Here is a 25,692-nt window from a genome sequence, read left to right as displayed (position 1 = left end):
AGTTAACATAACATGTTATGAGCCTTTGCATTGTGAATATTATCTGATCACGACGAAAGTAGACATGCACACAGGGTGAATTTCGTTAGTTTTGAAAATATCAATAAAGGAGAAGGATTTTGCAGTCAGAGGAATATTAAGATAAGGTAATCTAGCTGAATTGTAACTGTTGAAAGAACAACTCATAAGGTTGGTGGTATCTGAGAAAAACTAATTTACCGTGCTTCTAACCCAATTCAAATACAAGCAAAAAAACAAAAACAAATGAAAGTTAAAAATTTGATCAGTTAGGCAATCCCCTAACCACTGCAACTGCTCCCTCAGCTGAAGTATCCAGGGATCCCAACCTGGCTGTCCCCCACCCAGGAACAGCTCTGACTTTACACACAAACACACACACACACATACACACACATATATATATATATATATATATAATAGCTGTTGGGGTGGCGCTTCGCGCCACCCCAACACCTAGTTGGTGGGGCGCTTCGCGCCTCTCCAAGCCCCCCCACGCGCGTAAGTCGTTACGCGCCATTGTAGTTGTGTCCCTGTGTCCCACCTGTGAATATAGATAGATTTATATATGTGTTTCAAACTATGTAAAAATTGCGAATATACAACATTCTTGGCTTTCCCACTACTGGGAGCTTTCCGTTTCCAGTTGCCAGCAATTGATCTGAAAATGTTTGACCAGAGTCATCGTTACACAGACAGACAACTTATTTTTATATATATATATATATATATATATATATATATATATATATATATATATATATATATATATATATATATATATATAAATATATATATATTTTCTTTTTAGTTTTTTTGTAGTTTTTACCTTTTTTAGTTTTTTCTTCTTTTGTATTAATGCTAAAGCCAAGGTTCAAACCTGGAGCCTCTCGGACCTAGAACCTGAAACATAACGCTTTACCAACTCAGCTACTTCGGCTTGAATACATTCGTTTTGAGCAGCTTCCTCGGGTGTTGCCATTGTAGGTTCTTCAGTCATTTTACAATTAGAAATTTCTCTTTCAACGGTCTTCTTACAATTAAAAATTTGTCCTTGAACGATATGCTTAAATACCTGTGTCCAGGTCGTCATTTATATTCCCTGTGTCCCGGTCGTCATTTGTTTCCCGGTATCCCAGTCTGTAATTTCTCTTTGAGTGTCCCGGTCGTTATTTATATTCCCTCTGTCCCGGTCGTCATTTGTGTCCCGGTCTGTAATTTCTCTTTGAGTGTTTTTTCTTTTTAGTATTTTTTAGTTTTTTACATTTTTTCTTTTTTCAGTTTTCTTTTTCTTCTTTATTTTTCAGCTTCACTATGAAATACATATCGCCGAACCTTTGTTTTTTTAACTAAAATCTGGTAGGCATTGATGACCTTATCCAAGTCAAAATCCCAAACCCAATCATCATCGCTATCATTTTCAGTTTTGATATGTTTTGACTCTCGCTATCCAGGTGGATCTTCATCTAACTGCGCGGTTTTGCGTTCTTTAGCCTCAAGCCTGTTTCCTTGCTGTTCTTTTGATTCCTCGGCACGCTTTCTTTTCTGACTTTCTCTATCAGCAGCAAGTTTTTTGGCATAGACTCTTTGAGCATCTTCATCGGCTTTTGCCATTGTAAGTTCATCAGTCATTTTAAACTTAAACATTAATAGATTTCTACGTGAACATATATGTCTTAAATATCTTTACTGAAGTCACCGTTATAGCTTCCCTCTGTCCCGGTCTTCATTCGTGTCCCGGTCTGTAATTTCTCTTTGAGTGTTTTTTCTTTTTAGTATTTTTTAGTTTTTTACATTTTTTCTTTTTTCAGTTTTCTTTTTCTTCTTTATTTTTCAGCTTCACTATGAAATACATATCGCCGAACCTTTGTTTTTTTAACTAAAATCTGGTAGGCATTGATGACCTTATCCAAGTCAAAACCCCAAACCCAATCATCATCGCTATCATTTTCAATTTTGATATGTTTTGACTCTCGCTGTCCAGGTGGATCTTCATCTAACTGCGCGGTTTTGCGTTCTTTAGCCTCAAGCCTGTTTCCTTGCTGTTCTTTTGATTCCTCGGCACGCTTTCTTTTCTGACTTTCTCTATCAGCAGCAAGTTTTTTGGCATAGGCTCTTTGAGCATCTTCATCGGCTTTTGCCATTGTAAGTTCATCAGTCATTTTAAACTTAAACATTAATAGATTTCTACGTGAACATATATGTCTTAAATATCTTTAATGACGTCACCGTCAAAGCAAAAATGACGACAACTAATTTCATGACGTCAGTCAACACAGAAACATGACGTCACCTGATCCACAGACAGACAGACAACTTATTTTTATATATATAGATATATATATATATATATATATATATATATATATATATATATATATATATATATATATATATATATATATATATATACTAGCTGTTGGGGTGGCGCTTCGCGCCACCCCAACACCTAGTTGGTGGGGGCGCTTCGCGCCCCCCCCCCCCAAGCCCCCCCGCGCGCGTAAGTCGTTACGCGCCATATTAGTTACGCGCCATTGTATTTGTGTCCCTATGTCCCACCTGTGAATATAGATATAGATATATATATATATATATCTATATATATATATATATATATATATATATATATATATATATATATATATATATATATATATATATATATATATATATATATATATATATATATATATATATATATATATATATATGTTTTTAACTACGTAAAACTTGCGAATATACAACATTCTTTGCTGTCCCATTGTCTGTGTATATAAATAGATTGTCAGGTTTACCGACTCTTGAACATGCAACATATAATGGTCCATGGGAAAACAATCCGTATTCAGATCTATACCTCATGATTCTAATGATTGCCCTTGAGCTTTGTTGATGGTGATTGCTAAACGACCATTTCCTGAGTCGCCATCGTCATTTATATATCCCCCTGTGCACCCTGATGAAATAAATTTTTAATTTTTTCCCTTTTTTTCCTTTTAGTTTTTTTTATTGGTTTTGACCTTTTTTTAGGTTTTTTAGTTTTTTTCTTTTTTCTTTTTAGTTTTTTTTTTAAGTTTTTATCTTTTTAGTTTTTTTATTTTTATTTATATTTTTTTAGTTTTCTTTTTCTCCTTTATTTTTCAGTTTTTTTCCTTTTTTTAGTTTTTTTTTTCTTTTTTAGTTCTTTTAGTTTTTACCTTTTTTAGTTTTTTTTAGTTTTTTAGATGAAAATTTTTTTTAGTTTTTTACCTTTTTTTCTTTTTAGTTTTTTATTGGTTTTTACCTTTTTTTTTTAGCTTTTTTAGTTTTTTTTCGTTTTTTTTTCTTTTTTTTTAGTTTTTATCTTTTTTATTTTTTTTTATTTTTATTCTTAATTTTATTAGTTTTCTTTTTCTCTTCTATTTTTCAGTTTTTTCCTTTTTTTTAGTTTTTTTTTAGTTTTTAGTTTTTTAAGTTTTTTTCCTTTTTTTAGTTTCTTTAGTTTTTTTAGTTTTTCAGCTTTTTTATTTTTTTTATTAGTTTTTATTTTTTTTGTAGTTTTTGCCTTTTTTTAGTTTTTTCAGTTTTTTTTTTAGTTTTTAGTTTTTTACCTTTTTTAGCCTAACCAGGATTTGAACCTGGGACCTTCATTCTCCGTTCTGACACCCTCTCTCACCAAGTGACTACTCCAGCATGTTCATTTTGGTGTTTTAAATGGTATATTATTAACCAAATTAATGTGTTTTACAATATACTAAGCATCGTCATAACAAAAATGACGACAACTAATTTCATGACGTCAGCCGACACAGAAACGGTGACATAGAATTTGTTTACTCAGGCAGGAAGGATGGGGTACATAGACAGGGAGTAGGGCTCATGATGAATAAGGAAGCTGCTAAGTCTTGTTTAGGCTGGGAAGGTATTAATTTTAGAATACTAATTGCTCATTTTATGACTAAAAAGTTTAGGGTATCAGTTATAGTAGTATATGCCCCCATTGAACCAACTGATGGAGATACTAGTGACTCAGATGAATTTTACTTACTTTTACAGGAGCAAATAGACAGGGTACCAGGTAGAAATATGGTGTTTTTGCTAGGAGATTTTAATGCCCAGGTTGGTAGAAATAGGGATAGATGGTATCCTAGGTAAATTTGGTGTAGGAAAAGAAAACAGTAATGGCTATAGGCTTTTGCAATTTTGTAGGTATAACAACCTAGTTATAACCAATACGGTGTTTGGTCACAAAATGGCCCATAAGTTGACATGGTATTCACGTGATGGTAAGACAGCAAACCTTATTGATTATGTTATTGTAAACAGAAGACTAGCAGGATCAATACAAGATACTAGGGTGTATAGGAGTGCTGTTATTGATGTTAAAAGTAAAGATCACCATCTAGTAGTGTCTAAGGTTAATTTAAAGCTGAAATTTCGGAAGGGTAACTCCCTCCCGGAAAGTTATGATGTTGGTAGACTTCAGGATGAAAATTTGAGAAAAAAATTCCAGGAACAGTTGAGTACTAAACTTGAGGGTTTAAAATTTGACAATGTGGAAGATGGATGGAATAATTTCAGAAAAACAATTTGTGAAGTTGCTGATGGTGTCCTAGGGAAGAGCGCTAAGACAGCAACTAGAAATATTAGTGAAAAAGCTTTAGGTTTAATAGAGAGTAGAAGGGGTTTGTATAAGAATTATCTGAGTGATAGGTCGTATGAAAACAAAAGGAATGTAAAGAAAGTGGAGAAAGCATTAAATTATGAACTAAGGAGATGTGAAACGGAGGCGATGGATAAAATTGCTGAGGATCTGGAAGATGCGGCTAGACGGCATAATAGTAAAATATTATACTGGCATGTTAATAAATTGAAAGGGAGTAGCCAATCCGGACTAGTCCCAGTTAAAGATAGAAATGGGGCCACAATTAGTGATAAGGAAAAAGTTAAAGAAAGATGGGTGGAACATTTTGAGAATGTGCTAAACCGAAATACAGTTGCAGGAAAAGATATAGATGAAAATGAAAAAGTTTGTGATACCTTAGATGTGAAGGAAGATTTGTTTAGTGAGGAAGAATTAGCGACAGTACTAGAAGGATTAAAAAATAATAAGGCCCCAGGTGCTGATAGTATGATTAATGAGTTCCTTAAATATGGTGGCTCTGAGGTTAGGAATAAGCTACTGAAGATTATGAACATGATTTTTGAAAAAGGGGAAGTACCCAATGATTTTAGGAAAACCTTAATTAAACCACTGTATAAGAAAGGTGACAAGAGTGAGTGTCGTAATTATCTAGGCATTAGTCTGGTCTCTGTAGGTAGCAAATTACTGAGTAATATGATACTTTTTAGACTGAGACATACTGTAGACAAAGTTTTAAGGGAAGAACAATGCGGTTTTAGAAAAGGTAGAGGATGTGTCGACCATGTTTTCACTCTTGGGTTAATAATTGAGAAGTCCCTTCGTTGTCAAACACCTTTGGTCCTTAGTTTTATCGATTATGAGCAAGCTTTCGATTCTGTTGATAGAACAGCGTTAACAAAGGTCTTATCGTTATATGGTATACCAGAAAAATACATTAAAGTGATCTGCGCTATGTACGAGAATAATACTGCTGCGGTTAAGGTAGGAAATGAGGTTAGCAACTGGTTTTGTATTAAATCAGGAGTTAAGCAGGGTTGTGTTCTATCCCCCTTTATATGGATCATTTTGATGGACTTCGTCTTAAGGAGCACAGAAAAGGCAATTGGAGACCATGGAATCAAATGGGGAGGAAGAACGCTCCTGGACTTAGATTATGCTGATGATTTAAGCATATTAGATGAAAGTGTGAGCAAAATGAATGAATTTTTAGAGGTTTTACGAGTTCAGGGTGCTAAAATAGGCTTGAAAATTAATGTTAAGAAGACTAAGTCACTAAGGCTAGGAATAAGTGAAGATGAACAGGTGACATTAGGTAACGAAAAGATTGATCAGGTTGGGAGCTTCAGTTACCTTGGTAGTATTATTAGTAAAGATGGTGGGAGCAGTGAAGATGTTAAAAGTAGAATAGCTAAAGCTCAGGGTGTTTTTTCACAGTTAAAAAAAGTTTGGAAGAATAGAAAGATAAGCCTACAAACTAAGATTAGAATATTGGAAGCTACAGTGATGACAGTGGTCAAATATGGCTCAAGCATGGGCACTCCGAAAAGCAGATGAAAATTTACTAGATGTTTTCCAGAGAAATTGCCTACGGATTGTTCTGGGTACCCGGCTGACTGACCGTATTTCAAACAGTAGGTTGTACGAAAAGTGTGGTTCAATCCCGCTTTCTGGGGCTATAATGAAAGAAAGGTTGAGATGGCTAGGCCACGTTCTACGGATGAAGGATGACATATTACCGAAGATTGTCCTTTTTGGCCAACCGTCTGGGGCTACACGGAAAGCAGGTCGTCCTTGTCTGGGTTGGGAGGGTGTAAAGAGGGAGGCTTTAAATAGATTAGGTTGGAGGAGGAGCGTGCATAGCTGTGTTGGCCTCAGGCGGCTTGGTGGCTTGGTGCTGCAGTGAGTTATTATTAGTAGTAGTAGTAGTAGTAGTAGTAGTAGTAGTAGTAGTAGTAGTAGTAGTAGTATATATATATATATATATATATATATATATATATATATATATATATATATATATATATATATATATATATATATATTTAACTACGTAAAACTTGCGAATATACAACATTCTTGGCTGTCCCATTGTCTGTGCATATAAATAGATTGTCAGGTTTACCGACTCTTGAACATGCAACATATAATTGTCCATGGGAAAAACAATCTGTATTCAGATCTATACCTCATTATTCTAATGATTGTCATTGAGCTTTGTTGATGGTGATTGCTAATCGAACATTCCCTCTGTCACCGTCGTCATTTATATATCCCCCTGTGCCCCCCGGCGTACCCGTTGTAGTTGTGTCCCCGTGTCCCGTTCGTCATTTATATTCCCTGTGTCCCAGTCGTCATTTGTGTCCCAGTGTCCCAGTCTGTAATTTCTCTTTGAGTCTCGCGGTCGTCATTTATATTCCCCGTGTCCCGGTCGTCATTTTTGTCCCGGTCGTCATTTTTTGTTCCGGTGTCTCGGTCTGTAATTTCTCTTTGAGTGTCCCGGTCGTCATTTATATTCCCTGTGTCCCGGTCGTCATTTGTGTCCCGGTGCTTTGTTGATGGTGATTGCTAATCGAACATTCCTTGTATCCCGGTCGCTTTCTCTTTGAGTGTCCCGGTCGTCATTTATATTCCCTATGTCCAGGTGTCCCGGTCGTCATTTGTGTCCCGATGTCCCGGTCTGTAATTTCGTCAGTCGACAAACATGACGTCAGTCGACACACAAACATGACGTTACTCGACAGACATAACCCACAGACAACTTATTTTTATATATATATATATATATATATATATATATATATATATATATATATATATATATATATATATATATATATATATATATATATATATATATATATATATACATATATATGGTGATTCCTCGGCACGCTTTCTGTTCTTACTTTCTCTATCAGCCGCAAGCCTGTTTCCTTGCTGTTCTTGTGATTCCTCGGCACGCTTTCTTTTCTTTCTTTCTCTATCAGCCGCAAGTTTTTTGGCATAGACTCTTTGAGCAGCTTCCTCGGCTGTTGCCATTGTAGGTTCTTCAGTCATTTTACAATTAAACATTTTTCCGTCCACGATCTTCTTGCAATTAAAAATTTGTCTTTTGAGCAGCTTCCTCGGCTGTTGCCATTGTAGGTTCTTCAGTCATTTTACGATTAAACATTTTTCCATCCACGATCTAATTACAATTAAAAATTTGTCTTTGAACGATTTTGTTAAATACCTTTAATGATGCCATCGTCATAATGACGACATGACGACATGATGACATGACGTCACTCGACACACAGACAACTTCTTTATATATATATATATATATATATATATATATATATATATATATATATATATATATATATATATATATATATATATATATGTATATATATACATATATATATATATATATATATATATATATATATATATATATATATATATATATATATATATATATATATATATATATATATATATATATATATATATATATATATATATATATATATATATATATATAAAAAGAAGTTGTCTGTGTGTCGAGTGTCGAATGTATTATACGGTGTTTTCCATAATTGCATTGTGAACCTCTGGTTAATACTATCGATTTTACTTTAAGAACGTGCGACATGAAGTGCGATTGGTTGCTGTGAGTAAGACAAAACCAGTTGAAGACATCATCGAGGCGTATCAAAATGGCCAAAGAGACTTCGGTGAAAATTACGTGCAAGAATTGGTTGAAAAAGCTAACAATGAAAAAGTAAGTTGAAGTGGCAAGGTTGCTTTTGTGCAGATATTACAACTCTAACAAGTGATGGAAAAAGATAAAGTAATTCAAAAAGATGACAAAATGATAAGCGTGACAAACTTTAGCAATAAAAGTTTTGCTAAAAGGAAAAGTCGAAATAGTAAGAACGAATAAAAGACTGAAAGAAAGTCTAATAAATGACGTTTCTTATGTAAGTGCCAGGTAATTATAACAGTTGTAATAATTATTGTAGGTAATTTTATTAATTAAAGTTAACATTACCAATGGGATTTGAGTAATTCTAATTGCAATATTTTTAATAAAATTATTTTAACTAATGATAATTATGTAAATTAACAATACCAATTGTTATAATCGTCATAGTTATAATTTTTTTTCAATGGTTTTTACAGCAACATAAAAAAGATAATATATCTTATGTGGATCAGAAAGATTATATATTTAGGATTAAATAGGTTCTTGGATAACAGATTTGTCATTCGATTGGTGTATTTATTTTACTAGGGTTAAAATGTATGCCTCTTGCCAGTTTGAAAGATAAAGGTTAGGATCAGTGGTGTAATTTGCTATGTGGCAGTGAGGGGGGAAATGAGACCTCTAAGACCTCAGTTTGCCCCCCCCCCCCGACCTCAGTTTGCCTCCCGCTCAAATTTGTTTTCCAGAAATATATCCAAAATTAAGGTAAGCCTGCTTAATTCAAGTAACCACAGAAACGGGTCAGTTTTCTTTTGTTATTTGTACCTTTTGCTACTATATGGCTCATTTTTCCGTTTGCATTGTCATTTTCACTTGATTTGGGTAAGTCTGCTCCAACTTTGCCCCCCCCCCAGAATTTTAATGAAATGGCGCCACTGGTTGAGATGACTAGAACACGTTCTGTGGATGAAGGATGACATATTGCCAAAGATGGAAGAATCTGAGGGAAATTGAAACCTTTTGGGAGAGATTTAAGATGAATGTTTTGAATGAATTGTAATGGACAAAGAGCGTGCATAGCTGTGTTGACCTCAGGTGGTCTGGTGCTAGAGTGAGTTGTTAGTAGCCAAGTTGTAGTAGTGGCCTGTAAAAAATAGTAAACTAATTTGTAGGGCTCTGAATAGCTATTCACCTTCCATGGTACCGTTAGCTCTCAGCAAATAATTTTAATAATAATAACAGAAAAACAAAATCAAACTTGCAGTCTTGTTAGAGAATTCATACTGCAAACACCTTTTTTTGGATATAATCGCATTCATACAGTAAGACAATTGTCATTTCCTGGATTGTCATTCAAGGTGTTATGATCTCGCTTAAATCAACCGTGCTAAACCTGTTTTTGCATCAGATTATTGTTGATAGCAAGGAATGATCTAACGTGATCCAAACTAGATCGTAAATCTTGATTTATTTAACGATGGCGAGAGTGAGCAAACAAGATTTTGTGGACTTCAAAGTTAGCATTAATAACAAGCTGACGAAACTGAATGCTCAATATTATTTTGGCAAACCAAAACGAATTGTCTCTGAAGTTTGCGGGTTTAAAAGCTGATATTGAAGTCATAAAATCGGATGGACTGAAACGTGGCAATAGGATTCGTGAACTTGAAAGTCAACTGAGTGCCTATAAAGCTTCCTAAGAATTACTGTCGAAAGAACTATTCGTCAGTTTGGGACGGGGGTCGTTGGCGTGACTCTGTAAGCTTAGCCAGAGTCGACCCAGCTCTAAATGGGTACCTGGAGAAATCTGGGGAAGGTAAACAGGAAGGGTGTGTGAAAGCACAGGATGGCTGGCCCCCAACCCCCCATTGCACTTCCTGGCTGAAGGGCCAAGAAACGGAGATCACCACCGCCGGTACGGACTGTAAAGTCTAATGCCGTATCCTTTCCTTATTTTTATTCATGGTCTACGAAACAAAAAGGGTAACCAAACCCTGGAGTCTAACATGAAATCATGGATCAGTGATACTTTGGGATTTTCTAGCCTCATTACCATTGACAATTTGTGTCGACAGGGGTCAAGAACAAGCAAAAATATTACCACTAGGCGAGGCTCCTCGAAAATTGCGACGTTAAAACCAGTTTTTCTTTCCCTTAGCAACGACAAAGACTTGCAATTAATTATGCGTAATGTGAGCGTAAATGCGTAAGCTTAAAAGTTCGGGAGATCGCGTCGTCTCTGATCTTCCTCCCAAACTTAACAATATCAGGAGTGGCCTTCTTGCTAAGGCTAAAGGTCTGCGCGAAGCTGGAAAATGTGAGTCCTCCAGGATCAAACAAAAGGGAGCCGATCTATGATAAAAAGTACGTCACATTAACTCTGAAGAGTGGGTCAAATATGATGACCATCATGAAGCTTAACAGTTTACAGTGAAATACAGTAATGATTGTAATGATTATTTAAAAAGACTATTATTCCTTTTTCTTTTGTTTTTATTGATATTAAGTGACAACTGTATAAAGTTTTTTTTTCTTTTTTTGATGGGCTTTTATCGAGATAAGTGGTGATTTTTAAGGCACTTGGTATCTACCAAGTGACATAAGGCGATCGCAAATTCTGTCGGCCTGTCTGTCTGTCGGTCTGTCTTTCTGTCTGTCCCGGTTTTGCTACTTTAGGCACATTCAGGTAAGCTAGGACGATGAAATTTGGCAGGCGTATCAGGAACCAGACCAGATTAAATAAGAAATTGTTATTTCCCCTATTTGACCATCTGGGGGGGGGAGTGGGGGGACTGTTAAATCTGAAAATAAGTTAAAATGAGGTATTTTTAACTTACGATTAGGTGATCTGATATTAGTTAAAATTGATGTTTGGAAGGATATCGTGTCTCAGAGCTCTTATTTTAAATCCCGACAGGATCCGATGAAATTGGGGGGAGTTGGGGGGAACCTAAAATCTTGGAAAACGCTTAGAGTGGAGGGATCGGGATGAAACTTGATGGGAAAAATAATCACAAGTCGTAGATAAGTGATTGACATAACCGGAATGGATCTTCTCTCTTTGGGGGAGTTGGGGGGGGGGAGAAGGGTCAATTTCGAAAAACTAGAAAATATGAGGTATTTTTAACTTAAGAAGGAGTAATCAGATCTTAGAGAAATTTGATGTTTGGAAGGATATCGTGTCTCAGAGCTCTCATTTTAAATCCCGACCGGATCTGTTGACATTGGGGGGAGTTGGGGGGGGGAGACCTAAAATCTTGGAAAACGTTTAGAGTGGAGGGATCGGGATGAAACTTTGTGGGAAAAATAAGCACAAGCTATAGATTTGTGATTGATATATTTGGAACGGATCCGTTCTCTTTGGGGAGCAGGGAGTTGTTAATTTGGAAAAATTAGAAGAAAATTGGTATTTTTAACTTAAGAAAGGGTGACCGGATATTAATGAAATTTGATATTTAGAAGGAACTCATGTCTCAGAGCTCTTATTTCAAATCCTGACCAGATCTGTTGACATTGGGGGGATTTAGAGGGGGAAACTGGAAATCTTGGAAAACGTATATAAGTGGCGTAGATATTTGATTGACGTAGCCGGACTGGAGTCGCTCTCTTTGGGGGAGTTAGGCGGTGGGGTTCAGTGCTTTGGTGAGTTTGGTGCTTCTGGACGTGATAAGGACGATGAAAATTGGTGGGAGTGTCAGGGAGCTGCACAAATTGACTTGATAAAGTCGTTTTCCCCGATTTGACCATCTGGGAGGCTGAAGGGAGAGGAAAAACTAGAAAAATTGAGGTATTTTTAACTTGCGAGTGGGTGATCGGAACCGTAATAATCATGGACCGTAATAATTCGGAACCGTAATAATTATTTATAAATAATTTGTTATAAACCCCCTCATGTGTCACCTTTTCCCTCGTCACATAATACCCTCATGAAGCTAATATCATGCAAGTACAAAAGGGTAATCTTGATGGGAGACTTCAACATCAGTTTGAATTATGATTCGTATCAGACAACAGATAAAGAAATGAATGAATGTAGACTTTGCAAAACTGCGATAGATTTTCTATCGATGTACCTATCGCATGGTTTATTACCACTGTAGCATACCTACAAGAATAACTACAACATTGGCATCACTGATTGACAATATTCTGACGAATTTTGAGACAAATCTAATAAGAATAGTATTTGTGGACTATTCATGTTTCATGTTTCATGTTAATGAAATACATCATTTCATGTTGTTTTCTGAATTAAAATGTGAGCTTAAACCGAGCAAAATTTTTTTTTACCAAAAGTCAAGGATACTGAATAAAAATACGCTACGACTATTAAAAGAAAGATTAAGTATTATGAATGATAATGAACCTTTTGAATCTGAGGATGTGAACCTCTTCATAGATTTATTTTTAAAGCAGTTTAAGGAAATATTAAATGAAACATGCCCGGTGAAAAAGATTAATCTGAGACGTTATCAGTCTCATAATAAGCCGTGGATAACTGAATGCATACTACGATCTATAAAATTTAAAAATTAATTATTCAGGAGGCAACTTAACTGTTCATCTGATGAAAATATTTCTGAATTTAAAAGGTATAAAAGTCAACTGTCAAAAATTCTTCGATTGGAAAAAAGGAATTATTATGAACGAGAATTTGAGAAAGTTCGTTTGTCTCCGAAAAAGACATGCTCACTAATTAACGAATGCCTTAGTAAGAGAAATGACCAAAGTTTTCCAGATGAATTGTGCGTGCCTGAAAATCAAGTACCTCTTAATGATAAGAAGGAAAAAGCAGATGCCCTGAACCGGCATTTTGCTAAAATAGGTGAAAAAACTGCAGAGTCCGCTGCCTCATCAGGGTTAAATAGTCATAATAAAATGATTTTAGAAATTTCCTTCTGCCATCCCATGATAAGTCAATATATTTAACACCGGTTTCTGAGCAAGAGTTAAAGAAAGTACTTACTCTTTTGAAAAATGGTCATTCTGAGGGTATTGACTGATTATCGACATTTCTGTTAAAAGAAATATTCCCCCAAATTTCACGTATTTTATGTCGTATAATATACCTGGCATTTAAAAACGGGATATTTCCTTCGTCATTAAAATATTCGAGAATGTTGGCTCTTTACAAAGGAGGGGAGAAAAAAATCTGTCAAATTATCGGCTATATCGCTCCTGTCGGCTTTTTCGAAAATAATTGAACATTGTCTGTATAATAGAATAGTGTTTTTTTTTAGATCATTTTGAAATGATAAATCAGCTACAGTTTGGATTTCGCAAATGTCAATCTACCGATCATGTGGTCCTTATACTAACACAGTATGTCCATAGTATTCTTGACCGTGGAGAAATTCCAGCTTCCATTTTTCTTGATATTAAAAAATCATTTGATACAGCATCTCATGATATTTTAATGCATAATTTGGATCATTACGGTATGAGAGGGCCAGAAAAATCTCTAATAGCATCTTATATTAAGGACCATTCTTAGTATGTTGATGGAAGTGATGTTTCATCTGAAATGACTCGTCAATCTAATACCGCTGGTGTCCCGCAAGGTTCAATGCTTGGTCCCCTACTTTTCTTAATTTATGTAAACGACCTGAATAATTCAATGAGAATATTTAGTTTAAATCTGCAATTTGCGGATGACACTGTGTGCACTGTTGTGGGGAAAGATGTGAGCTGTTTGGAATTTGCACTGGAAGAAGCTTTCAACCATCTTCTACTGTGGCTTGAGTCAAATTATCTAGATCTTAACGTGAATAAAACAAAATTTGGGGTTTTCTCGCGATGTAACACTGCAGTTCCTGAGCTTCAACTAATTGAATCAAGTGATTTTAAAATAAAGATTTCACGAGGAGCAACTATGCGATATTTCGGAGTCTTCCTTGACTCTAATCTATCATAAAAGCCTCATATATCTAATCTACGGATGAAATTGGGGAGAAATATAGGGATAATGCGAAGACTCAGGTCATCCCTTCCCTTTGAAGCAATGAGATAACTTTATTTTACAATTATTCATTCTCATTTAGTGTTTTCATTACTTGTTTACCTTAACACATTTAGTTCTCATATTGCGCCACTTCAGAGACAACAGAATAAAGCTTTTCGGGTCCTTAGGAGTTACTTGCCGTCAGCGGATTCTCTGTATAGCTTCCTCAATATCCTTCCTTTAAGAGATTTTGTGACTGTTGAATCTATCCTTTTCAAACTGAATTATGACCGTGGTTTGCTTCCCTCGTTTATTCGTTCTTCAAGCTTTTTCCCATTTAAAAGTATTGAGCACGGACATCTAACTGGAAATTGTAATGAATTGTATCAGCCAAGAATAATAAATGAAAGATTGAAATTTTCGCTTCAAAACTCGGTAATTTGGTATTTGGATATATATACGTCTAAATTGGATACTTCAAAATCAATTCAATTAACCAAACGGAAACTTAAATTTATGTTGATATATTGAAATTTGTTTGTGATATGTGAGTTGTTGTTAGTTAATGTGGATCACCTTTGGGATGTTAAGTTCGTTCCAATGTTATCTGGTTTTTGATGATACTGGCCCTGCGCATTCACCAGGGCTCTTGGTATCTTTTATTTTATTATTATTATTTATTTATTTATTTCGCTGGACGTTTTAATGCGTGGTGTCGTTGACCAGGCAATGACGGGAGAATTTGTTTAATTACACATGTATGAATCGCATGTAGTGAAGTATGGATGTTGTATTTACTTGTATGAATTGCATGTAGTGAAGTATGGATAGTTGTATAGTAGTATGGATTTAAAGAAGTTTTTTCCGTCCCGTGCACTACGAATTTGTGTTCTCAGCCGGGCTCTGGACCTTTAGTTATTTATTTTATTACCAAAAAGAACTTGAACCTGAAACAAGTTCAATTTTCAGTGAAGCGTAATTTTTTAGAATTCTATGAATATATCACGATACAGTTTATTTGAGCTAGTTTTGTAGAAATAACTTGTGTAATCTAGGAAGCAATAATTTGTGTCCCTTTTAGTTTTCAACTTTGCTCTTTACTTTCGTAAGAGGAAAAACTTTTAAATGGATTTTTCCTCGTCTTTTTTTTTTTTTAATCACACAATAAAGCTTACAAAATTTCTTTGTGTTGCCCAGTTGATGAAATTAAAGAGGTTTTCTTAAGTTGTTTTAAAATGGGGCATTAAATATAGATTTTATCCTTATCCAAACCTACATTTTATTTTAAAGATACTGAAGCTTTGTCCGGAAATCAGATGGCACTTAATTGGTCATTTACAAAGAAACAAAGTCCCTAAGATTGTAGCCCTTAAAAATTTGTCAATGGTTGAAACAGTTGACTCTACCAAATTGGCCGAGGCACTGAATACAGCTAGGCAGAAATACATACCCAACGGTGGCCCTCTTTCCGTTATGATCCAAGTCAATACAAGTAATGAAGAAGCTAAAAGTGGCATCGTGCCCGAAGATGCTCCGTCCCTTGCTGAGTATATAAAAGATAGCTGCCGATCTTTGAAGTTGGTTGGCGTGATGACCATTGGAGCTTATGATTATGATGTGTCCTTAGGCCCTAATCCCGATTTCCTTGTAAGTATTTATATTCATCTCATAAAATGGTAAATATAATATATATATATATATATATATATATATATATATATATATATATATATATATATATATATATATATATATATATATATATATATATATATATATATATATATATATATATATGAAGCAGTTTAAATTACTCACCTACAACTGAAATGAACATACCACTCTATGTTTTTTTTAATTTTCGTTCTGAAAATAACAAACTCTTTTACTGTAGCTTCCACTATTCTAATTTTTGTTCGTAGACTTACCTTCCTGCTCTTCCAAACTTTTTTGAACTGTGAAAAACCACTCTGGGTCTTAGTTATTTTACTTTTAACATCTTTAGTAAAACCACCGTCTTTAGTAGTAATACTACTTAGGTAAGTGAAGCTGTCCACTTTATCAATCTTCTTGTTACCCAACGCCATCTTTTCCCCTTCACTTATTCCTAGCCGTGGTAACTTTGTCTTCTTAGTATTAATTTTTAAACCTATTCTGGCACCATGAAATCGCAAAACCTCTAAAAGTTCATTCATTTTGCTCATACTGTCATCCAGGATGCTTAAATCTTCAGCGTAATCCCATTGCCTTTGTTTTGCTCCTTAAGACAAAATCCATCAAAATGATTAATATAAAAAGGGATAGAAGACAACCCTACTTAACTCCTGATTTAATTCAAAACCAGCTACTAAAACCATCTCCTATCTTAACCGCCGCAGTGTTATTCTCGTGCATAGCACTAATCACCTTAATTTGTTTTTTCTGGTATACCCTGTAAGGATAAAACCTCCTTAAAGCTTTTCTGTCAGCTGAATCAAACGCTTGCTTATAAAATCTATAAAACTGAGGACTAAAGGTGTTTGACGGCTCAGGTACTTCGTTCTCAATGGTCCTCAAATAATGGAAATTTAGTCAACACATCCTCTACCCTTCCTAAAACCGTACTGTTCTTTTCTTAAAACTTTGTTTACAGCAACTACTAGTCTAAAAAATATCATCATATTAATTAATTTGCTGCCCAGAAAGACCAGGCTAATGCCTCTATAACTACCACACTCACTCTTATCACCTTCATATACAGGGGTTAGTTGAGGGTTTTCTAAAATCGCTAGGTACTTCGCCTTTTTCATAAATCATATTCATAATCTTCAATAACTTATTTCAAACCACATGAACATTATATTAAAACAAACTCATTCACCAAACTCTCGGCACCTGGGGCCTTAATATTTCTTATTCCTTTTAGGACTGTCACTAATTGCTCCTCACAGAATTTTTTTCCTTCATATCCGAAGTGTCTATATCTATTTCTACATCTTTTCCTACAAATCCATCCAAGCTTAGCACATTCTCAAAATGTCCTACCCATTTTTATTAACTCTTTCGTTATTACTAATGGTAGCCCCGTTCCTATCTATAGCTGGGACATGTCCAGATTGACTACTCTTTCAATTTGTTAACACGCCAGTACTGTATTTTACCATTACGCCGTCTAGCTGACTCTTCCAGATCTTCGGAAGTTTTATCCATGGCTTTCACATCAAACTTCCTTAGTCAATATTTTAATGCTCTCTCCACTTTCTTTAATCTATCAGTTAGATAGTTCTTGTACAAACCTCTCCTCCTCTCTATAAAATATAAAGCGTTTTCTCTAATACTCCTAGCTGCGTTCCCAACTTTCTTCCCAAAGACACCATCAGTGACTTCACAAATTATTTCCCTGAGATTATTCCATTCTTATTCTACATTGTCAAATTTTAAACGAAGGTAGTTACGCTTCGTAAATTTCAGCTTTAAATTAACTCTAGACACTGCTAAATAGTGATATTTACTTTTAACATCAATAATAGATCTCCTATTTGCCCTAGTATAATTATATTGATTCTGCCAGTCTTTGGATTATAATAACATAATCAATAAGGTTAGTTGTCTTACCATCATGTGAATGCCATGTTAACTTATGGGCCATTTTTTGACAAAATATTGTATTGGTTTCAACTAGATTGGTATACCTACAGAACTGCATTAGTCTGACTCTTTTCATTTAATAAACCAAATTTACCTAGGCTAGGATCCCATTTATCCCTATTTCTACCGACATGGACGTTATAATCTCCTAATAAAAATACCATATTTTTACCTGGGACCCTCTCCATTTATTCCTGTAGCTGTAAGCGAAATTCAAGTGAACACATCTATTTCTCACAGTTGGTTCCATAGGGTCATATTACTATTACTGGTACCTTGTATTTTTCATTAAATGAGAAACTAGCATTCTATTACTAATACCTTCCCAACCTAAACAAAACTCAGCAGCTTCCTTTTTTATCATGGACCCTAATCAATGTCTACATACCCCATTCTTCCTGTCTGAGTAAATAACTTCTATATCGCCTAATTTCATGTTTCTTACCCCCAGGACATATGTTTCTGAAACTCCTAATAAGTCCAGTTAGAGGCGTCCGAATTCGTCAGTCAAAAAATATCAATGCGATAACTATTTTTAGACGTTGTAACATTTCAAGGTGCAATTTTAAATTCTTAAATCATCGAAAATATTTTCGCCTCAAGAAAAGCAATTGTTTCAGAACCACTGCAGGACGATGACTCATACATCTTGTCAAGTCTACACGCTGCAATTAAGCAGGCTTAGAACCGGACAGCAAGCAGTCCGTGGGACCTCTGGTTGAAGGGAGGCTTGTGCAATCCTGGGACACTCTCGGTCACAACGTGGTTTTCAGCGCTCGCCAGTTCTCTTCTATGAAGAAGAGTCGAATTTTGCACGGACAATCTTAAGCCTATTTCCTCTGACTAGAATAATTTTTTCAGTAAAAATATTTAAAAATGTTTTGGTCAAATAAAACAAAGTGAAATTAAAGCTGTTTTACAAAAGACATTAAAAAAACTGTTTTCTTTCTTCTCTCACCAAGTGAAGCTCGGTGATGACAGGAAAAATTAATGAAATTAAATTGAATTTTTAAAATAGAATGATATTAATTTACAACATTGTCAGAAATTCAAGATTTGAGCATCAGAAATTTAAGATTTTACATCTGCTCGTCTTAAATTTCAGTATGGCTCTTTACTTTTCTGTAAAAATTCTTTAAGGGAACTTTTTTGTAGTTGATGTCTGTTCGTATTGACTGCAAAAGTTTGCTATTGAATAATATTGTGAATACTTCTTTAGTTTTTCAGACTTTTGGCTTAAGAAATAAAATACCGGATTTTGTGTTAAGTTCCATAAAGTGATCTGAGTGTTGATTTTGATTGTATTCAATATAAATATTGTATAAATTTCTTTCAGTTTCAAATTGAGACTTCCAGCTGTTCTTGAACTAAGATTTTGATTCCATAGCAATCTATGGATAATATACTAGATAAAAAACCCTCCTTGGAATATGTTCAACACATTATTTATTTTGGTTCAACATCCCTTCCAACATTCCCTGAATGTCCAAATTGAATACCCTAGCCGTTTCTTAGATATTTCACATATGCCCTTTTGACAACAAGGATACACGTAGTGTCTTGTATTTATTTGAACATCTTCCTCATAATTCCCTGTAAATTTCAACTTAATACCCTTACCGTATTTTTTTTTTATGTAGTTCAACATTCCGTGAAAGTTTCATCTCGTAGCTGTTCCTAAAATCAATAGTTACTCCCTTGTGACCACCTAAATGCAGCTAGTGTCTTTTGCTGTAGTACAACATCCCCCTCAACATTCACTGAAAGTATAAACTTAATACTGCTATTATGTTCATATAGTACCTAAGATAATACAGTCGATAAGATATTGCAGGTACGCCCTGTCGAGCACCTGGATGGTAGTAGTTGTAGTACTAGTTCAGTATTAGTTTGAGTACCTTTTTGACAACGTGGATGGACGTAGTGTTTTATATTTATTTGAAGATATTCCTCATAATTTCCTGTAAATTTCAACTTAATACCCTTACCGTATTTTTTCCTATTTGATTCAACATGTAAAAAGTCGGTTGATTCGTAAGCAGACGTTTATTCAATACTTGTAGAACCCAGGTCAACTGGAATAGAAAAGGTAAGTCGGAATGTTACATCCTTCCTTTTTTCCAAATTAGTGAGCTGGTACAAAAACCATACTATATATTACCAACAAATAACACTATTCCATAACCAATCCACCCCACTTTAATCAGGCATGCATCACCATACCAATTCTTTCGATTAGTGGTCTTCACTCTTTGAATACGAGAAGGCGCTTAACTCACTTCTCTAACACTTTTCTTTCTCTCATACATACTTCATAATACGATAAGGCACTTGGGTCACTTCTCTATTTCACCTCTACGATTAGCGGTCTTAACTCTTAGAATACGAGAAGGTGCTTGGCTCACTTTTCGTACTCTCATACATACTTCATATACGATAAGGCACTTGGGTCACTTCTCTAGTTCACCTCTACTGCACTCACTCTACGGTTTCTTTACATTTACAGGTTAAGTTTCTTTACAGGCTTTACGCATCGACCTGAACGGGTTGAATACGGAGCACCCTGTAGATCCGCGTGGGTCGTGCGACTTGTGCTTGGTACAGGTATTGGCGTATGGAATGCTGGACTAAGATCATGGGAAGTCGGCCGTGAGTTTAGATCAGGCGTTTTAGGTGGAGGGGTGAGAGCAGCAAAAGCAGTTATGGGTGACGAGGTAAGAGCTTCGGCATGTGGGTTTCCCATAGATTCACCATGTGGGGTTTCCAGGGCTTCAGCAGCATCAGGTGACCTGTTTGAATGGCAGAGCACCTTTATGTGAAGCCTGTTTCGCCGATAGGTTCCTCCTTCGTTCGTCTCGATGCTCTCACGATTGTGCCAGACTGCCATGTCATACCCTGGATTTGGGCTTGAATTGGTTGGCCGACTTGGAGGGGTTTTAGTTCTTTTGACTGCCTGTCGTGGCATTTCCTTTGGCGTGATTGTTGCTTTTTTCGGTTCTGCACGGACTCGCCGTGATGAACGATTTTTGGGGAGAGTAGTTCTCCAGTGCAAGGAACTATCGATCTCAAGTTTCTGCTCATCAGCATCTGGGCTGGGGATGCCAGTCCATCGACCGGTGTGTTCCTGTATTCGAGCATGGCCAACTCGAAATCGTCTCCTGTGAGATCAGTCTTAGTGAGGATATCCTTGGCAGTTTGTACTGTCCTTTCTGCAAGTCCGTTTGACTGTAGAAAGTTTGGCGATGAAGTCTTGTGAGCTATTTCCCAGTCTTTTATGAACTTCTGAAATAGAGCTGATGTGAATTGTGGACCATTATTGGAGACGAGGACGCTAGGGATTCCATACCGCGCAAATTGTTTCTTCAAACATGATATGATTTGATGGGCGTATGCATTGCTACCGACTCTATCAACCTCGAAAAATAGGCTGTAATAGTCGACGGTGATGAGGTAATATTCTCCACTCTTGTAGAACAGATCACAACCGATCTTCTCCCAAGGTAGGCGAGGGATATCATGAGGTAACAACGGCTCCTTTTGATTCGAGTTTTGATATTTGATACACGCATAGCAGTGTCTGATATGTTCTTCGACATCCTTTGTCATACCTGGCCAGAACACAATAGAGCGAGCTCGTTGCTTAGTCTTTTCAATTCCCAGGTGTGATAAATGGATGCGGTCTAGGATGTTCTTGCGGGAATTTTTTGGAATGACCAAACGATCGCCTTTCAATATGATCTGGTCTATGACTGTTAACTCGTGTCTGACGTTCCAAAATGGAAGTATGTTTGTGGGGACGGACCTTTTAGATTCGGGCCAGCCACTTTGGATAGTCTTAGTGAGCTCAACCAATTGATGATCAGCTGCTGTCTCTTCTTTTAGCTTTTTAAGCCTGTCCTGGCTTATTGGGAGAAGCGTCATCACAGAGTGCACGTACGATTCGATCTCCATTTGCGTTTCTGTATCCTCTTCAGGGAGATATAAGCGGGATAGGGCGTCGGCAACAGGAATTTCTTTACCAGGGCGAAATATCACTGTAAAATCATATGGCTGGATTTTTAGTAACATCCGCTGCAGCCTAGGTGACGACTTCGAAATTGGGCGGTTTAGGACAACTTGCAGAGGTTCGTGGTCGGACACAACAATGAATTTCTGGCCATACAGGTACTGATGATAATGCAGGCAGCCGAAGAGGATAGCGTATAATTCTTTTTCTATCTGTGAATAATTCTGCTCGGTGCGATTAAGCGATCTCGAAGCAAAGGATACAGTTTTTCCATTCTGAAGAATAGTAGCCCCAAGGCCGAACTTCAAAGCATCGACTTGGAGCTCGATGTTTCCTGATGTTGGATCAAGGAATGATAATGAGTCACAAATCGATTCTTTGATGTTTGTGAATGCCGAGTTGTGCTCTTCTTCCCACTTGAACTCTCGCTGGTTTGCCAGTTTGCGAAGTGGTTGGTTCAGTGAGGAAAGATTGGGTATATACCTTGCCAGATAGTTCATCATTCCCAATATGGTCTGAAGCTCATCTTTAGTCGATGGGATGAGCATTTCCTTTAGTGCTCGAACCTTCCGTGGATCTGGATGGATGCCAGCTTCCGATATTATGTGTCCAAAGTAAGGGATGCTATCACTTTTGAACACGCATTTTTGAAGGTTGAGCTTCACGCATTTCTCGCGGGCTCTTATAAGCGCGCTGCGCACATTAGAATCGCGCTCTTCATCGGTTCGGCCGGATATGACGATGTCATCCACTATGACTGAAATACCTTTGATACCTTCAAAGGCCTCCTCCATGCGGCGCTGGAATTCGTCTTGCGCCGAGATTAGGCCGAACGGCATCCGTTTGAACTTGTATCAGCCATATGGTGGGTTGAACGTTGTTAATTCGGACGACTCCTCGTCAAGTTCAAGCGACCAATATCCATGGCGAGCGTCAAGTTTTGTGAAGTACTTAGCGCCGGCATGTTTCAAAACAGCTTCGTCGAATGTAGGCATTGGATGATGGGGTCGTTTGATGGCCATATTCAAGTCGTGGGGGTCGATGCAGACCCGAAGACTCTTGTCAGGCTTTTCAATTACAACTGCAGCGTTGACCCAATCGGTGGGGTGGGAGACTTTCTATGACCCCAAGGCTTTCCATCCTATCGAGTTCCTTCTTAAAGCTGTCTTGGAGGGATATCGGAACGCGTCTAGCTGGTACTGTTTTTGGTTCAGCTCCTTCTTTCAGCGTAATGTGGCACTTTCCTTCGAGCTGACCAATACCTTGGAAGAGGTCTTGGAATTCTTCGACAAATGGAGTTGATTTCTGGACCTTTGAGCTCTCGACTGTGAGGACCAGCTGTACTAAGTTGAGTTTCCTGCTAGTATCAAAGCCAAGGATTGGCATGGGGACATCTTTTACAATGAAGAAGGGCTGAGTTTCACTGCTGCCGTTTGTGTATGTACATGTCAGGTTGCAGACTCCAAGTGTATGTATTTTCTGGCCACCAAAACTAGTAAGAATCTGTAGCGTTTCACTTACTACAGGCTTTGGCTTGAATGTCTTGAAATTCCTTTCTGGAATGATGTTTGCTTGGGCGCCAGTGTCGATTTTGAAAGTGATTCTGGCTTGTCCATTCACCACGAGCTTCACATAGGGTTGGTCCTCACCTTTGTCCATGTTAACAGAATCAATAATGTTCACTGTATCCATAAAGAGATCATCGTCTTCATTTCGACATGCTTCCTGGTTTATGAGGTTTACTGTTTTTCTGTTGCTTTTGCAAACTTTCGCAAAATGATTTAGCTTGTTGCAATTTCTACACGCTTTTCCGTTGGCTGGGCATTTGTGCATGGGGGAGTACTCTCCGCCGTAGAATTAACATTGTTTATAAGCTTGTGCACTCTGGTTCGTCTTCTTGCCTTTTCGAATGAAGTCAACTTCTTGTTTAATGTATGCATCCTGGCCTCCGTGGGAGCTGCTCGAGCCAGGTTGCGACATTGTTCTAAGTTGCACCTGGGTTTCTACATGTGCCCTTTATATGGTAACTGCTTGTGACAGGGTCAGATTTGAACCTGCCTGTAGGAGCTTCTCTCTGACTCTCGCTGAGGAGATACCACGTACAAGTCTGTCTCTTATCATTTCCTCTTTCAAGTCTGTTGTGGAGTATTCACATTCCCGAGCCAATAACTTCAATTCTGTGATGTACTGATCGATTGTTTCACTATCACGTTGGCCTCTTTTGTGAAAGAGGTATCTTGAGAACACTGTGTTTGACTGGGGGCTGAAATATTCACTGAATTTGGATATGTATGCTCCAATTTTGTCTGTTTCTTCAGCAGATATTGTAAATGTACTGAAAATGTCTCTCCCTTTTTCTCCTAGCCAGATCAGCAAGAACGCACACTGGATTTTTTCAGTCTTTCCACTAAGGGGTCCTTGGAACATGAGGGTTGCATGTGTTTGGAATCTCGACCATGCCTCTTTGAGATTGTCGCTTGACCAGTCCATTGTGGGGTATGGTACGTTGGCTTCCATGACTTTTAGAGGGGCTCTGACACCATGTAAAAAGTCGGTTGATTCGTAAGCAGACGTTTATTCAATACTTGTAGAACCCAGGTCAACTGGAATAGAAAAGGTAAGTCAGAATGTTACAAACATTCCCCGAAAGTTTTATTCTGTAGCTTTTCCTATAATCAATAGTTATTCCCTTGTGACAAACTGGATGCATCTAGTGTCTTTTGATGTAGTACAACATCCCCGTCAACATTCTCTGAAAGTAAAAACTCAATACTGCTAAGATGTCCCTACAGTCCCTAAGATATTGCAGGTACGCCCTTTCGAGGACCTGGATGGTAGTAGTTGTAGTAGTAGCAGTACAAGTAGTAGCAGTAATAGTAGTAGTAGTAGCATAAGTAGTAGTAGTAGTAGAAGTAGTGGTAGTAGTAGTACTAGTAGTAGCAGTAGTAGCAATATTAGTAGTAGTAGCAGTATTAGTAAAGGTAGTAGAAGTAGTATTAGCAATCACAGTCGTGACTGGGGTCGTAATAGCAGCAGTCGTAGGCAATCGCAGTTGTAAGAAGTCGCAGTCGCAATCGCGGACGTAAATAGTTGCAATCACAAATGCAAGTAGTCACAGACACGGTCACAAGCAGTCGTAGTCGTGGTAGTCACTCTCAAATGTAGTCGCAGTCACAAGCAGTTAAAGCTGTATAAAATTAGTCGCAGTCTCAATCAGTCGTAGTCAAAAGTAGTCACGATTGCAATTAGTAGCAGTTGTAATCGCAAATAGTCGCACTTACCTGTAGTTACAATCGCAGCCGCAAGTAGTCTCAGTCGCAATTTTTCTTAGTCGTAAGGAGTCACAATCGCAGTCAGAAGTTGTCGTGGACGGAAATGATAAATCGTGAGTTGTCTTAGTCGCAAGTAGTCACAGTAGTATTCACAAGCAATGGAAGTCGCAAGTAATCGTAGTTACAAGTAGTCGCAATCACAAGTAGTTGCAGGTTTAAACGCAAGTAGTCACAGTCACTTAGATTTACAATCGCAGTCACAAGTTGTCGTAGTGTCGCATGGTTTAAAAGCAATTGCAGGTTTGAACGCAAGTAGTCACAGTCACTTAGAGTTACAATCGCAGTCACAAGTTGTCGTAGTGTCGTAGTCATGAGTAGTCGCAAGTAGTCGTATTCTCAAGTTGTCAAAGTCGCAAGGAGTCACTGTCCCAGTCGGAAATTGCCCCAGACAGAAATAGTCAGGTCGTTAGTTTTCTTATTTGCAAGTAGTCGCAGTAGCAGTCACAAGTA

The 25,692-nt window shown here is 37.0% G+C and overlaps 1 protein-coding gene across 1 annotated transcript in view; it reads left to right on the top strand.

Moving 5' to 3' along the window:
- Window positions 1–25,692, top strand: part of LOC136026573 (pyridoxal phosphate homeostasis protein-like) — a 32,720-nt gene that overhangs the window by 661 nt on the left and 6,367 nt on the right. Inside the window, exons 2-3 of the mRNA XM_065703274.1 lie at window positions 8,271–8,411; window positions 15,568–15,924. Coding sequence (XP_065559346.1) covers window positions 8,271–8,411; window positions 15,568–15,924 — 498 coding nt within the window. The remainder of the gene's footprint in view (window positions 1–8,270; window positions 8,412–15,567; window positions 15,925–25,692) is intronic.

This window comes from Artemia franciscana, chromosome 4, assembly GCF_032884065.1.
Source record: "Artemia franciscana chromosome 4, ASM3288406v1, whole genome shotgun sequence".
Taxonomy (NCBI): Eukaryota; Metazoa; Arthropoda; class Branchiopoda; order Anostraca; family Artemiidae; genus Artemia; species Artemia franciscana.
This window is presented reverse-complemented; position numbering and strand designations above follow the sequence as displayed.